Here is a 13,914-nt window from a genome sequence, read left to right as displayed (position 1 = left end):
ATTCTTCCCCAAATGCTTACTGAACACAAACACAAATGTAGTTACTATAAAGGAGTATAAATAAATCTCAAGTTTCTTCAAACTAGGAAGGCAATAAAGGAAAAAACAAATTAAAATCTTCATAAGAAAATGTTAGTAAGTCTGCAAAATGAATGCTCTAAAGAGTATGAAGAACATATTATGTAGGTCTGATTTGAAAGATTGTTGTGTTTGTTGGGGAAATCTTCTGTTTAAGTGTAATTCTCAAAACTTAACGTAGTGACCTACTTGTGCCAAAAAAGATATCAAGCTTAGCTATCAAGGTTTGTACACATGTAGACCCTGAGAGAAACATTTTAAGAATAAATATTTAGATAGAGCTACTTTGAGAAGAGGGCAGAGAAAGTGCTGTGAGGGATCAATATTATTAATTTCCTAATCCTATAAATAGGCCAAACTATGGAAAGTCTTTATGGAAGCTTCAAAATATTTATTGGTGTTAGAATCAGAGTTAGTATTTAAATACCCAAAATACTGAAGAGAATACTTTTGGTGGAAAATCAGGGAAGATAATTAGCCAGAGTACGTATATTTAGTGCTCAAATCAGTCCTTAAATAGCATTTTGAAAAATCACTTCACTGACTCCCAAGCACAGTTTTACGAATCTTCTGCAGGCTTGTAGGAATTAAAAATGTAATCAAAAGGAAGAACATTTAGCAATTTGGATGGTCACAAACTCTGTCATTTTTGAAATAAATGGAACTGACTCTTATTCAGATAATGAATAAACCTAATTACCAACCCAACCAAAACTTAAACTTTGTAAGGTTAGCAGCTAATTTACAAATTGAGCAGTATTTAAATAACATCAGTACCAATGAACACTTGTGGATACATTATAGATGTTTTTTTACTCCTAAGTCAACTTTTTAAAAAAATGTAAGGGGAATAAGAGTGACACAGAGAGAAAGAGAGAGTAAAAGAGAAAGCAGAAGGCCAAGGTTTTGAGCAAAAACAAACCTTGTCTTCAACGATCTGTGCGTTAAATTCCCCATGTATTCAGAATACTAGAATATTAACTATTCCCATCCCACCCCCATCACAGACCAAGATCATTTATATAGAAGAAAAAGTCTTCACCTAATAAATAATCACATATTCAGCTACAAATGACAGAGTCCCCCAAACACTAGACTATTATTAATCTATTTTCCTTTGTTTGTGTTTGAATACTTCTGGCACATAGGGGATTATCTATGCTTCTGAGACCATTTAGCCTTATATCAAAAATTCTACTTCAACGTATAAACAGTGGCATGCCAGATATGCCTAAATTCACAGTAAGGTTTAGGGCTATTTGTTGCCAAAAGCTGTGAACATGCAAGTTGATTAAGAGTTCTCTTTCATGCCTCTGTCTGTGTTATTTCATTGGATAGTGAGATCATCTGTACTTTCTTTCCATTATTACAGCAGCTGGAGACAGCATTTGCTACCTGGCAAAACTTTTGAAGAAGGATCTTTCTTAGCAGCAGATAAACCCAGGGATCCAAGATCTGGTTCAGTGAAGCCAGGCGAACAGCTATTAAGAAGAAGCTGCACTCTTTCTGCTTTTCTGTGTACGACTTGCAGTGCTCAACTGATGTATGATTGAAGATCATTTTCAACATCATTATCTAAGAAAAAGGGATAAATTATTATTCCAAAGATTAATAAAGTCATATGCATCTCCCTACACGGTACTTTGCACATAAATTAACAATCAATTGGTTATTGGATTGAAATGATCAATTCAAGCAACACTTATACTCACAGAACACAGCCCTGAATTATATAAGATATTCCTCTGGATTTTCCCACATTTTTGCCTATTCAACGTGATGCAGATTTTTTAAAAGTACATGTACTCAGGCTCTTTGTTCTTGGGATTTAAGAAGTTGGAAAACAACACATCTCAAAATTAGCCAAAGTCGTCTGTCTTGCTGCAGAAAATACCAGGAGGTTGACACCTAAATGAGAGCCAATGCTTCAAAAAAAAACAAAACATATGTAATCTGAAACTTCAGTAGTTGTAACTGGAAAAAAAGAAAAAAAAACCTAGCAGAAAAAATAGAAGCAAGAAAGGGGAAAATAGTAGTTATATTTTCTTTTTCTTCTTCTTCTTCCTCTTCTTCTTCTCCTTCTTCTTCTTGTCATTAGCATTTGCCGAATCCTTACAATTTGCCTGACACTGTGTCAAGTTCTTCATATGTATTTAATAAACAACAGAAGATAAATATTATTGCCATCTCCTTTTTACAATTGCAGAAACCAAGGTTTAATGACGTAAAATGGCTGAGCCAGACTTAAACCCAGGTTCACTGACATACGTCAAACAGCATTTTACCTCTTTTTGGTCTCTCCCTGGTCACTGCACACACACTAGAATGTAAACTCCATAAGGCAGAATTTGGGACTATATCATTTTTTCCTCACTAGTTCATTCCCAGTACCTAGACCAGTATTTAGCAGAGGGTGTTCAACAACCATTTGTAAATGAATATATGATCCATATACAAATATAATATATGACATCTATAACATACATAATATAAATATACTTATATTTGAATGAATAAATATTTGTGATTACCACAGAAGAGAACAAAATGAAGATTCAAATGGATCTGGAAAGGTATTCAAGCTCATTAATCATCAGAGAAATGAATATTATGACAGAGTAAGAAACCATTTTACACCCACTAGCTTGACAAAAATGAAACGTGACTTTGGGGTGTGGAGCCATGTGGGTGCTTTTGCATCCTACTAGCAGGGGCGTGAGCTGCAGCAGCCACCTGGGAAGACAGTGAGGCCTGTCTCTGCTGCTGCTGTGCACAAGTCCCACTCCCAAGAGTACACTGCCCCTAACTGCTGCACCAGAAGTTGTGTGTATGACTGTTCATTACAGCATTGTTCGTAACAGCAGAAAAAAAGCAGGAACAACCCGAACATGGGTTCACACCTGCAAACAAAGAAAGGTGCTGACTTTATTACCAGCTCCTAAACTGGTCTTTCTAGACGTACATGACTATTAAGCACTTGAAACGTGGCTGGAGAAAATTGAGATGCTGGGATATGTAATGACTAATGAAATGATACTATCTTTGATGTAGTGTGTTAAATAAAGTACACTATTAAAATTAGCCTCACTTGTTACTTTTTAAAAAACGACATTACTAGAAAATTTAAAATTATATATGTGATTTGTATGTGTTGCTCACGGTACATTTCTACTGAACCCAAAATGTCTCTCTCTTAAGGCTCACATTTATTTGGATGTTCTGTCCTCAGGTCACACATCCCAAATTGAAGGGGTCCCAACATCCCTGGGCATCCCAAACACCCACAAACCTACCATCCCAACAATGGCACTTTCTTTCTTACACAGTCACCCTGGCTCAACACGTCAGAGTCACCTTCGAATCCTTCTTTTGCCTTGTCCTCTGCACTGCCATTTGCTCTTGTTCCAGTCTCATCCCCATTCAGCTCCTCCTCTCATCTGAATTATAGTGATAACAAACACCCCGATGGTGCAAATAGATGTCAGCACTACACAGATTCGGTGTTCTAAATCTCGGCTCTGATCAAATCCTCACCAGCTATGAAAATGTCAGCTTGGTCTTACTGGACAGAATTAAGTCACAGGTAATTCTTAAACCAATCACTGGCACAGGAGATGGAAATTTCCAGGTTTGGCTTATAAGACAAATACATTCTCTGGGGCTTACACTCTGGTCCTTGACCAATTTACCACCTAATACCTGAACAAAATTATGGCTCTATAGACAAATAAGAAGAGAAAAATGGGTAGGCATACATTCTGACTCTGTAATTCCTTTCAAAGAATTTTTTTCCAAGGGATTTATTCAATAAAAGGAAAAAGCTGGACAAATAAATGAATGTTCAGTGAAGAATTATCTAATCTAGTAAGAAACTGCAAACAAATAAATCTCTAGTATCAGGAGTAAAGTTTAATAAAATACAGCCTGTTTGCTTAATAATATATATATGAAGTAAGTGAAAAGAACAGAATGTAAGATACTATCATGTATATATAATTGTATTGTTATTACAATTAAATTATGTAAAATATGTAGACTTGCAGAAGGCAATGGAATTATTATTAAACAATTATTAAATTATTTTAAATTTTTTATGTACATAAAAACATTTCAAGCAATTTAGGAAAGTCTTTTGTTTAAAGGGAGTTGATTATTCCCTTCATTAATAAATATGAATACACCAAATACACCAAAATTATTTAAAATAAATATATCTACATTAGTATCTTCTGATGCTGGCTCAGAGCCCTGTGAACTGAACACTGCCTCCCACATGTGATGAATGTTAAGGGCCTCAAGATGGGGCGATTATCCTGAATTATCTGGGTAGGCTTAATGTAATCACACGGGTTCTTAAAATCTGAGAACCTTTCCAGCTGTGGTCAGAGGGAGATGGGTCCACAGAAGAACGGTCAGAGAGATGCAGTGTTGCTGGTTTTGAAGATGAAGGAAGGGAGCCATGAGTTAAGGAATTATAGACGACCTCTAGAAATTGAAAGGAAAAGAAAAAAAAAAAAAGCAAGGAAACAAGTCTGATTCTTCTTCAGAGCTTCCAGAAAGTAATGCAGCCCTGTGCATACCTTGATATTAGCCCAGTGAGACCCATGTCAGGCTTCCAGCCTACGGAACTGTAAGATACATTTGTATTGTTTTAAGCCACCAAGTTTGTAATTTGTTAAAGAGCTACAGTAGAAAACTAATACTCCCACAGAGTGAGTTCTCAACAAATGCTGAAAGGGGATGGGGAGGTATGAGCTTGAAAACAATTTATTCTCTCTCACAGATAAAACATCCTAGCAATTTTCCTTACTTTGTACACTTTGTTAGGAAACTTTTTTTTTAACATAAAGTAAAAGTAAACTTCATCCTAACTCTTATATAAATTATCTCAATTTCTATATTTGCAACATGTAAAAATGCATTCCTGTTATTCAAGTTACATCAGTTAGATCTCAGTCTTTGACTAAAAGGTATAAAACTGTATTTTCAGTTCAGTTGCCTTTAAGAAAAACACGTGGTTATTAATTCTTTTGTCTTCTTATTATAAGCTATTGGTGCTAACTCTTTCAGTCCCTCACCTCATCCAATAATTAAATATATTTGACCACTTACCATCTTTCAGGAAGTGTTCTGAGCCTCATCTAGAATGATTTAAAAACTCACTTAAGTTACATTTTCATTTTCTTTTACAAAATAAAGTGTTGGATTTCTCCAACTTTTTATAATCAGGAAAATTCATAAAATTACTTATTAAAATGGAATTTCAGTCATTTTACACAGTCCTCCTTGATTATTTAAAAATTAATTTTTATGAGGCTAATAATTTAAAATTATTTTTATTAGGCTAATACAGGTTTCATATGCCTTACATTGGCTAGTCCACTGTAATTTCCCATAATTTTCTAATGACAATGCACTGATTATGAAATTATGAAACCAAGCTCTGTAAGCAATAGCTGGCACATGGGAAGAGACACTCGAGCTTTCCCAGAACTCATGAGATGTGCAGCATGAAGATAATTGGAATTAGAGGCAGTGAGCATGATATCGCCATTTCCAAATGGCAGCAGGGATGGAAGTAGAACTCTTAATTCCCTGTTTAATTTTAAACATAAATGCAAGTTAACATCCATGAAAAAAGCAAGGAAAGGAGTCTCCGATGCTCCTGCAGAGCTTCCAGCAGTGAATAGAGCCCTGTGGACACCTTGATATTAGGTGTCCTATATTAGACATCCCTCTATTTAAGGAGCTGAACAGTGATGAGAATTTTTGCAAATATATTTTAGACGATGAGACTTTGGGAGAAAAACTTTGGCATCAATATATAGACTTCTGGTAGATTATTCCTATTAGTCCCATTCTACAAGGGAGAAGGGACAAACAAAAACCAGGATGCTTGGCCACCACTGAAGCTATTTTTTCAGCAAACACGCTGCACAATTGCTCCTTCTAAACAGCCTCATATAACAATCTGGTCAAGGGAGCCGTGAGACCAGCTGTGGTTAAACAGAGCTGCCGCTCTTCTGTCAGCATCTTCTCCAGGCTCCATGTGACTCTCCCAGGCCTCTTGCCTCTCCTCCGGTTATCAGCAGGAAGAGAGAGTTCTTTTTGTACCGTGATAGCGAGGAACACAACTACATCAGTAACCCCTAAATTCTCCATCCCTGCCTAGTGTCAAGGGCAATTACTTTTCTCCATCCTAAAGGAAGATTTGTCCGATTTGTCCCTTCCACAGTGATAATGATCTTTTAAATGTACAAAACACTAACCAGGGAGACCTTTTTTTGGTTTTTTTTTTTGGTCACACTGCACAGCTTGTGGGATCTTAGTTCCCCGACCAGGGACTGAACCCGGGCCCTGGAAGTGAAAGCGTGGAGTCCTAACCACTGAACCACCAGGGAATCCCCGGAAGATTGTTTTTAATATTCTGCATTTGGACTTTATTTTACTACAGTAGGATTTAAAAGTACACATTTAAAAACCTTCAGTACTTTATTTCTTGGTTCAAATATGCCTTGGGCTATAGGCTACATATATCTATTGAAGATGATAAATGAGAAAACCCAGAAAAATTAATTTGTGGGGAGGGAATAAAATTTTTATTTTCCCTTAGGCTCCATTACGTGGTTTTTATGCATTTCTAGATTATTCCTAATATAATGTGTAAGAGAACTTTCCTCACAGCCAATTTTTATTTATGATGTTTTGTTTTCCGTAATCTCCGGTTGTCAGGTTACGGGAGAATAACCTGCTCCACTGGAAACTCCCTGTATAGTTTGACAAATGTGCTACATTATAATACATTGAAACCAGTCTGGGAGCTTTGAACCACTTAATTACATAATTTGAAGGACTTTCATGAGAAGAAGTTTCACTGCAGATTTAAGAAATAATTGTAGTCTTTTCAATCTGGTTACAACTCTGTTCTCAGATTGCCAAATCATCTCAGCATTCTAGACTTTGTTTCAGAAGCTTCTCCTCTTTATCTAATCTGGAAAAGTTGGAAATAAACAGTTCATACACATTAAGAAAAGTTACTAGAAGTTGCATTACTTCATCTTTACTATTATGCAATTTTATTAAATGTTTCAAAACAACAATGGACTAAGAATCAGAAGAAGCAAATCCTACCCTGGCTCTGCCACCAATTTTGAATTTAAGCAAGTCATTTACTCTCTGTGCTCTATTAAATTTATTAGCAAACCATGGGGTTGGACTGGATGGTCTCTTACATATACTTCTATGGCTAAATTTTTTCTGATGAATTCTGGGGCAAAACTGGAAAATGGATAAGGATTTAATTTGAAAAAGAAAAGAAACTGAAAAGTAAAAAATGTGGAACAAAAGACAAAACTCTTCTGCAGGAAAACCCCAATTGTGTCTTTTGGGAAATGGAAGAGAGAGGAAAACTACAAAGTTAGAAAGTGGACAGTGTAAGAAGACAAGGGACAAGAATTCATGAAACTTTAGGAGGAGATATTTTAGAAGTTCAGGCTTAGGCAAACACACTGATCAAGAGTTAAAGACCTGCCATAAATCTGACTCAGCTCTGCTTCTAGTTTGGGAACAAGTTACCTAACTTTGAATCTTCATTTCTCTTCTTCTCTAAAACATGATTAATACATGCTTACTAAGCATCTTCTCCATCTAGTAGTGCAGTTGTGAAAATTAAAATGAGGTAAGGATAATTAACACCTTCAATCTACACAGCATACCTCTCCCCAAGCCCCAAGCTACTGCACTATTGTATAGGTTTCTAGAAACAGAATGCTTTGAGGTTCAAAGAAAGAATAGGGGACACTTAGGGGAATAGTGCAAGGAAATGAATGTATGATCTATAAGTCTGCTTTCCTTAAATTTCTACCTAGTAGAGTTATTTCAAAAAAACCTTCAAATTTGCACTTTAAAAATGTTTGGTAATGCAGAATTATCCAATCACTACACAGGGGAACTCAAAATTGTAAAGAAGGCTGCAGCCTGCCACCACATTATTTGGTACCTAAGAATTACTTTCTTCTCTCAATTAGTATGAACTGTGAAATCTGTGTGGCTCAGTATAGCTCAGTACATATGTCTAGATAGATATTTATCTTTCTATTAGAATAGTCAAAAAATGTCAGTAACAAGTATTCAAATTCTGGCTGAAAGGGGGAAGGCAAAATCTACTCTATAAAAACATTCATTCCTTGGATTATGGATGATAGATTAGCTTTGTAATACTCATGTCAGAAGAGGTATCTTTATTATATTTCAAACTTTTGTATCTCAGGTATCAAGAGAGTCTAGACAATATGTCTTTGTCAAGGTTTAAGGAACATTAATGTTTACAAATGTTTAGAATTAGGATAGTTTTGTTTTCTTCCAAAATATAGTTTCATTTAAACCCCAAATGCTCTTATCCTACTATCTTACACTCAGAGAGAACCACAGTATTAGTGACAAGTAAGAGTAGCTAAATGGTTAAGGAAGGAATCAGAGATGTGGGCTAAGTTTTGTGTGCAGGGATATTCTCCTCAATATAAAAGAAAATTAAAAACTTAAATGGCCAACAAAAGGACAATGTTCAAATTACGGAACATCTCTCAATGTGCATAATATGTAGTATGCTTTCCAATGTTAACATTTAAAATCATGTTTTTGAAGAATATTTAATAACATGAAGAAATGTTCAGGATGTGAAAGGCAAAAACAAATGTTTATTACATAATATAATCCAATTAAAAAAAATTCTGTGTGTATATATAGAAAAATACTAGAAGCAGTTAACTCTGAGTAGGAAATTAGGGTGATTTCTATTTTCTTATCTATATTTTTCTTTGTTTTCCAAATTCTCCACAACAAATGTGTTACTTTCACACTTCGAAAAGAAGCATTAATATTAGAGTACTTGAAAGCTTAGGTATAAAAAATAACCTCCTATATAATTTATTGGCAAAATTTTAGCGTCACAATCCATCCTAGAACCATCACGTGGTCATTTTAAGTTGAATTCTTAGGTAGTCAACGTGTGACTAATTTAACAACTAATAGGTAAACAGTCTGACACTCTTACAATGGGTCAAAACATTTAACTTAATAGACAAATTCAGTTTGATTTATTAAAGGGAATGTGATGTTTATTGGTAAAGTACTGGCATCTGAGATTCACGGACAGTACAGCCATGATATGCAAAAGAATCCCCTCTTGTGCCAGAGTAAGTATACAACACAGGCTAATACTGTGATTCTAACCTGATATAACTTCTTATTTAACTTTGTTTCGTGTCAAAATGACACTCAGTTTTAGATCTGTGCTGTGGGAGAACTTTACCTCATAGGGGGATCCAAATAGACACATGATGTACTTGGGATGGGCACTGGGTAAATATGGGCACACTGGGATCTGTTTTTGAATCCATGATCCCCAGCCTCCTTATCTCATTCCCTAGTTAGCTCATCTCTCTCTCTCTCTCTCTCTCTCTCTCTCTCTCTCTCTCTCTCTCTCGCTTTCATTCACCACAGTGGCTATTTTACACATTTTCTACTGTCCTAATTCACATCACAGAAAAAAAAAAAAGCTGTTTAGGGTCTTTTCACCTTCTTAGGACCAAATTCAGCATCGTAGCTCTCCATTCCTCCTTTCCTTTTGTTCAAACAGAAGACGTGTCCTGTCTCCTAGCTAAGACCAGCCTCTGTCTGTGCCCTGGATCCTATCCTTCATGAATGTTAGAAGCCTTATTTTCTCAATTATCTCCTTCCTCTTTTATCTTTAACTTTTGGCTTTTTCCCATTATCATTTTAACATATCTAAATTTATCCTACCTTGAGAAAATAAAACGTCCTGTGGAATTCTTACCTCCCTACACATACTGCTCCAGAAGCTACAGCTGAACTTCTCCAAAGAGTCGTCTATCCTCTTTATCTTCAAATTTATTTCTAAACCTACTATAGCCTGACCTCAGTGCCCATAAATCCTCAAGAAGGGCTTTTTGAAATCCACCAGACACTTATCAGCCTTTCTTGAAACATTCTCTTCCCTAAGATTCAGGTTGCCAAATAAGTTCAGGTTGCCATTACCCAAATATTCTCAAATATTCAGATTACCATTTGTTCTGATTTTCTTACTAATTTTCCTGGTACCTCTCTGAGTGCCCCTTTGCAGTCTCCTTTATGGCTCCTATTTCTCCATCCATCCTGAAAGTGTTAGCATTTTTCAGTCCTATATCATATAATGGGAGGGAGCTACTACGCATAAACTCATTGTGCGATTTCTTCTAGCCCAATGACTTCAAAACCCATCTATGTGCTCTAGGCTGTACCTCTTCTCTGAGCTCCAGATTGATTGATTTAGCTGCCTAAAGCCCAGATCTTCCTAGATGTCTGACATCAAATTCAGCAGAGGTTCAAACTGAAATCATTATCTTCTTCAAAGCTGCTCCTCCACTAATCTTCTCTGTCTCAGTAAACCCAGTCCCCTGAAACAGAAACTGAAGAGTTATCCTTGCTTCATCTTGATTTATTTATCTCCATACGTTCCTCTCTGTCTAGCTTTTTCTCTCTCATTCCACCTCATTAGTCGTATTCCTCACATCCAATCAATCACAAATTCTCCAATGAACTTCCTAATACTTTTAAAATCTATCACTTCTTTCACTTTCACTCCCGTTGACCCTAAATTCAGACCATCATCATCTCTTATATAAACTACCACAGTAGTCTATTACATGATTCGTTAGCCTCCATTCTGGGCCCCTCCGTGCTGTTTACAAGATGTTCCTGAAATGAAAATGTGACTGTGTTATTCCACTTTGAAAAGTTTTTTCAATGGCTTTTAATTGCCCTGAGTATAAAGTCTAAACCCTTTAAAATGGGCATTGAAGGCTCATTATCATTTGGCCCCTGTAGAGCTTTCTAGCCTAAATTCTCACCATTTGTTACTCCCACACCTATATTCCAATTACTTTGAACTTCTTTGAGTTCTTTAAAAGTGCCAGTTCTTCCTTCTTCTAGACTTTTATAAATGTGGATCCCTAGGTCCTATAACTCTCACTCTCCTCTTCTTTACTTGACTAATTCCAACTTATTTTTTGTGTATATTTGAAAAATCAATTTATCTGCTGTTTCCTCTGCCAAAAGCCTAGCAGATAATTCGTAATATGTACTCCCAAAATTCTTGACTACTTTTATCACTCTTACACACTTTATATTGTTGCTTAATTGCCAGCCTCTTCTAGTAGATGAAAATTGTTACAAGAGTAGGGCTTACTTCTATCCTTTTAGGTATATCTCAGGACAGACCTAGCCCAGAATATATTACACTGTAGATTTATAAATAGTTTTGAGGGACTTCCCTGGTGGTCCAGGAGTAAAGAATCTGCCTTGCAATGCAGGGGATGCGGGTTCGATCCCTGGGTAGGGAACTAAGATCCCACATGCCGCAGGGCAACTAAGCCTACATGCCACAACTACTGAGCTCGCATACCTCAACTAGAGTCCACATGTCACAAACTACAGAGCCCATGCACTCTGGAACCTGCACACCACAACTACAGAGCCCACGTGCCCTGGAGCCTGTGTGCCACAGCTAGGGAAGAGAAAACCCACACACCACAACTATAAAGGAGCCCGTGTACCACAACAAAGAGCCTGCGTGCCACAATGAGAGATCCTGCATGCCTCAACAAAGATCCTGCATGCCGCAACTAAGACCCGACACAGCCAAAAATAAATAAATAAATAATAAGTAAATAAATCTTTAAAAAATAAATCAATAGTTTTGAATTAACAAATGAATGATTAATAATAGTAGAGTGTATCCTACTATTATTAGTACCCATTTGTGGGTAACAGATTTTAGTTTCACTTAATGAACAAATTCATTAATATTTATCCTTATTCAAGACTCTGGTCTCTTTTTTTTTCCTTTCTGTTATTATAATTAGCCAAGATGACAGCTTCAATTTAGGTATTAATAGAACTAAGCACATCTTATTACTCATAATTTTAACTAGAATGTTCATAGCTACAGCAGTAACCTGGAAGAGGCTGGAGGGTTGGGCTATAAAATCAACAGGAGAAGCAAATATTTAAAATAAAACAGAGGTGTGGGTAAGATGATGGAGTAGGAACACCCTGAGCTCACCTCCTCTGATAGGCACACCAAAATTACAACTTTTTACAGAACGCTATCTATGAGAACTGCCTGAAGACTAGAGAAAAGATTTTCCACAACTAAAGAGATAAAGAAGGAACCACAACAAGACAAGTAGGAGGGATGGAGATGCAGTATAGTCAAGACTCATACCCCTGAGTAGGTGATCCATAAACAGGAGGATAATTACAACTGCAGAAGTTCTCCCCAAGGATTGAGGGGTCCAAGCCCCACATAGGGCTCCTCAGCCCAGGGGTCCTGCACTGGGAGGATGAGCACCCAGATGTTTGGCTTTGAAGGCCAGCAGGGCTTGTGTATGGGAGAGCTACAGGGCTGTAGGAAACAGGGACTTCACTCTAAAAGAGTGCATGCAAAATCTCACACTCTCCAAATCCCAGCTCAGAGGCAGGCATTTGAAAGGAGCCTGGGTCATACCCATTTGCTGATCTTGGAGAGCCTCCCAGAGAGGGAGGAGGCAACTGGGACACCCTCTGGGGACAGCAGCAGATTCTGGCAGCAGCCATTTTGGGGAGCTTGTTCTACCACAAGGAAACTGGTGCTGAAAAGTGCCATTTTGGAATCCTCTCTGGCCTATTAATGCCAGGGGTTTATCTGCCCACCAGTGTGTTGCACCAGCCCAGAACCACCCCCCAACCCCAGTTCCCCACAGCCAGCAGCCCCAGGACCTGGTCCTGCCACCAGCAGGCTAGCAGCCACCTGGGTCAGAGACAGCCTTGCCTACCAGTGTACCCATGGTAGTGGGCCCTGCCACAACGGAAGAGCCTACACAGCCCACAGAGAGGGTACCCCTAGAGCATATAGCTCTGGTGAGCAGATGGGAGTGTGCTGCTGGGCCCCATAGGACATCTCCTCCATAAGGCCACTTCTCCAAGATCAGGGAATGTAACCGACCAACTTAATACTTAGAAATAAACACAGAGAGTTAGGCAAAATGAGAAGATAGAAGAATATATTCCAAACAAAGGAACAAGACAAAACTTCAAAAAAAAAAAAAAACTGAAAGAAGTGGACACAAGCAAGGTACCCAATAAAGAGTTCAAGATAATGATCATAAAGATGCTCAACAAACTCAGAAGGATGGATGAACACAGTGAGAATTTTAACAAAGAGTTAGAAAATACAGAGAAGAACCAAACAGTGGTGAAGAATACAATGACTGAAATAAAAAATACACTAGAAAGCATCAAGAGTAGAGTAGATGATACAGAGGAAAGGATCAGTGGACTGGAAGACAGAGTAGTGGAAATCACTCAAGCTGAACATAAAAAAGAAAAAAGAAATTTAAAAAATGAAGATAGTTTAAGAGACCTTTGGGACAACATCAAGCATCCCAACATTCACATTATAAAGGTCCAAGAAGGAGAGAGAGAGAAAAAGACAGAAAACTTATTTAAAGAAATAATAGCTGAAAACATTCCTAAACTGGGAAAAGAAACAGACATTCAGGTCCAAAAAGCACAGAGAGTCCCAAACAAGATGAATCCAAAGAGGTCCACATGAGGACACATTATAATTAAAATGGCAAAAATTAAATATAAAGAGAGAATTTTAAAAGTAACAAGAGAAAAGCAACCAGGTATGTACAAGGAAACTCCCATCAGACTATCAGCTGTCTTTTCGGTAGAAAATTTTCAGGCCAGAAGGGAGTGGCATGATATATTCAAAATGATGACAGGAAAAAACTT

The 13,914-nt window shown here is 37.2% G+C and overlaps 1 protein-coding gene across 2 annotated transcripts in view; it reads right to left on the bottom strand.

Annotated features, from left to right (window-relative positions):
* The window catches only part of PTGER3 (prostaglandin E receptor 3), a 69,340-nt gene that overhangs the window by 30,198 nt on the left and 25,228 nt on the right, over nt 1-13,914 (bottom strand). For both annotated transcript variants that reach the window (XM_030865946.3, XM_030865949.3), the window contains exon 2: nt 1,474-1,653. In XM_030865946.3, the coding sequence (XP_030721806.1) occupies nt 1,474-1,653 (180 nt within the window). The remainder of the gene's footprint in view (nt 1-1,473; nt 1,654-13,914) is intronic.

The sequence above is a fragment of the Globicephala melas genome, chromosome 1 (assembly GCF_963455315.2).
Source record: "Globicephala melas chromosome 1, mGloMel1.2, whole genome shotgun sequence".
Classification (NCBI taxonomy): Eukaryota; Metazoa; Chordata; class Mammalia; order Artiodactyla; family Delphinidae; genus Globicephala; species Globicephala melas.
The sequence above is the reverse complement of the archived record's forward strand: the minus strand, read 5'-3'. Positions and strand labels throughout refer to the sequence as shown.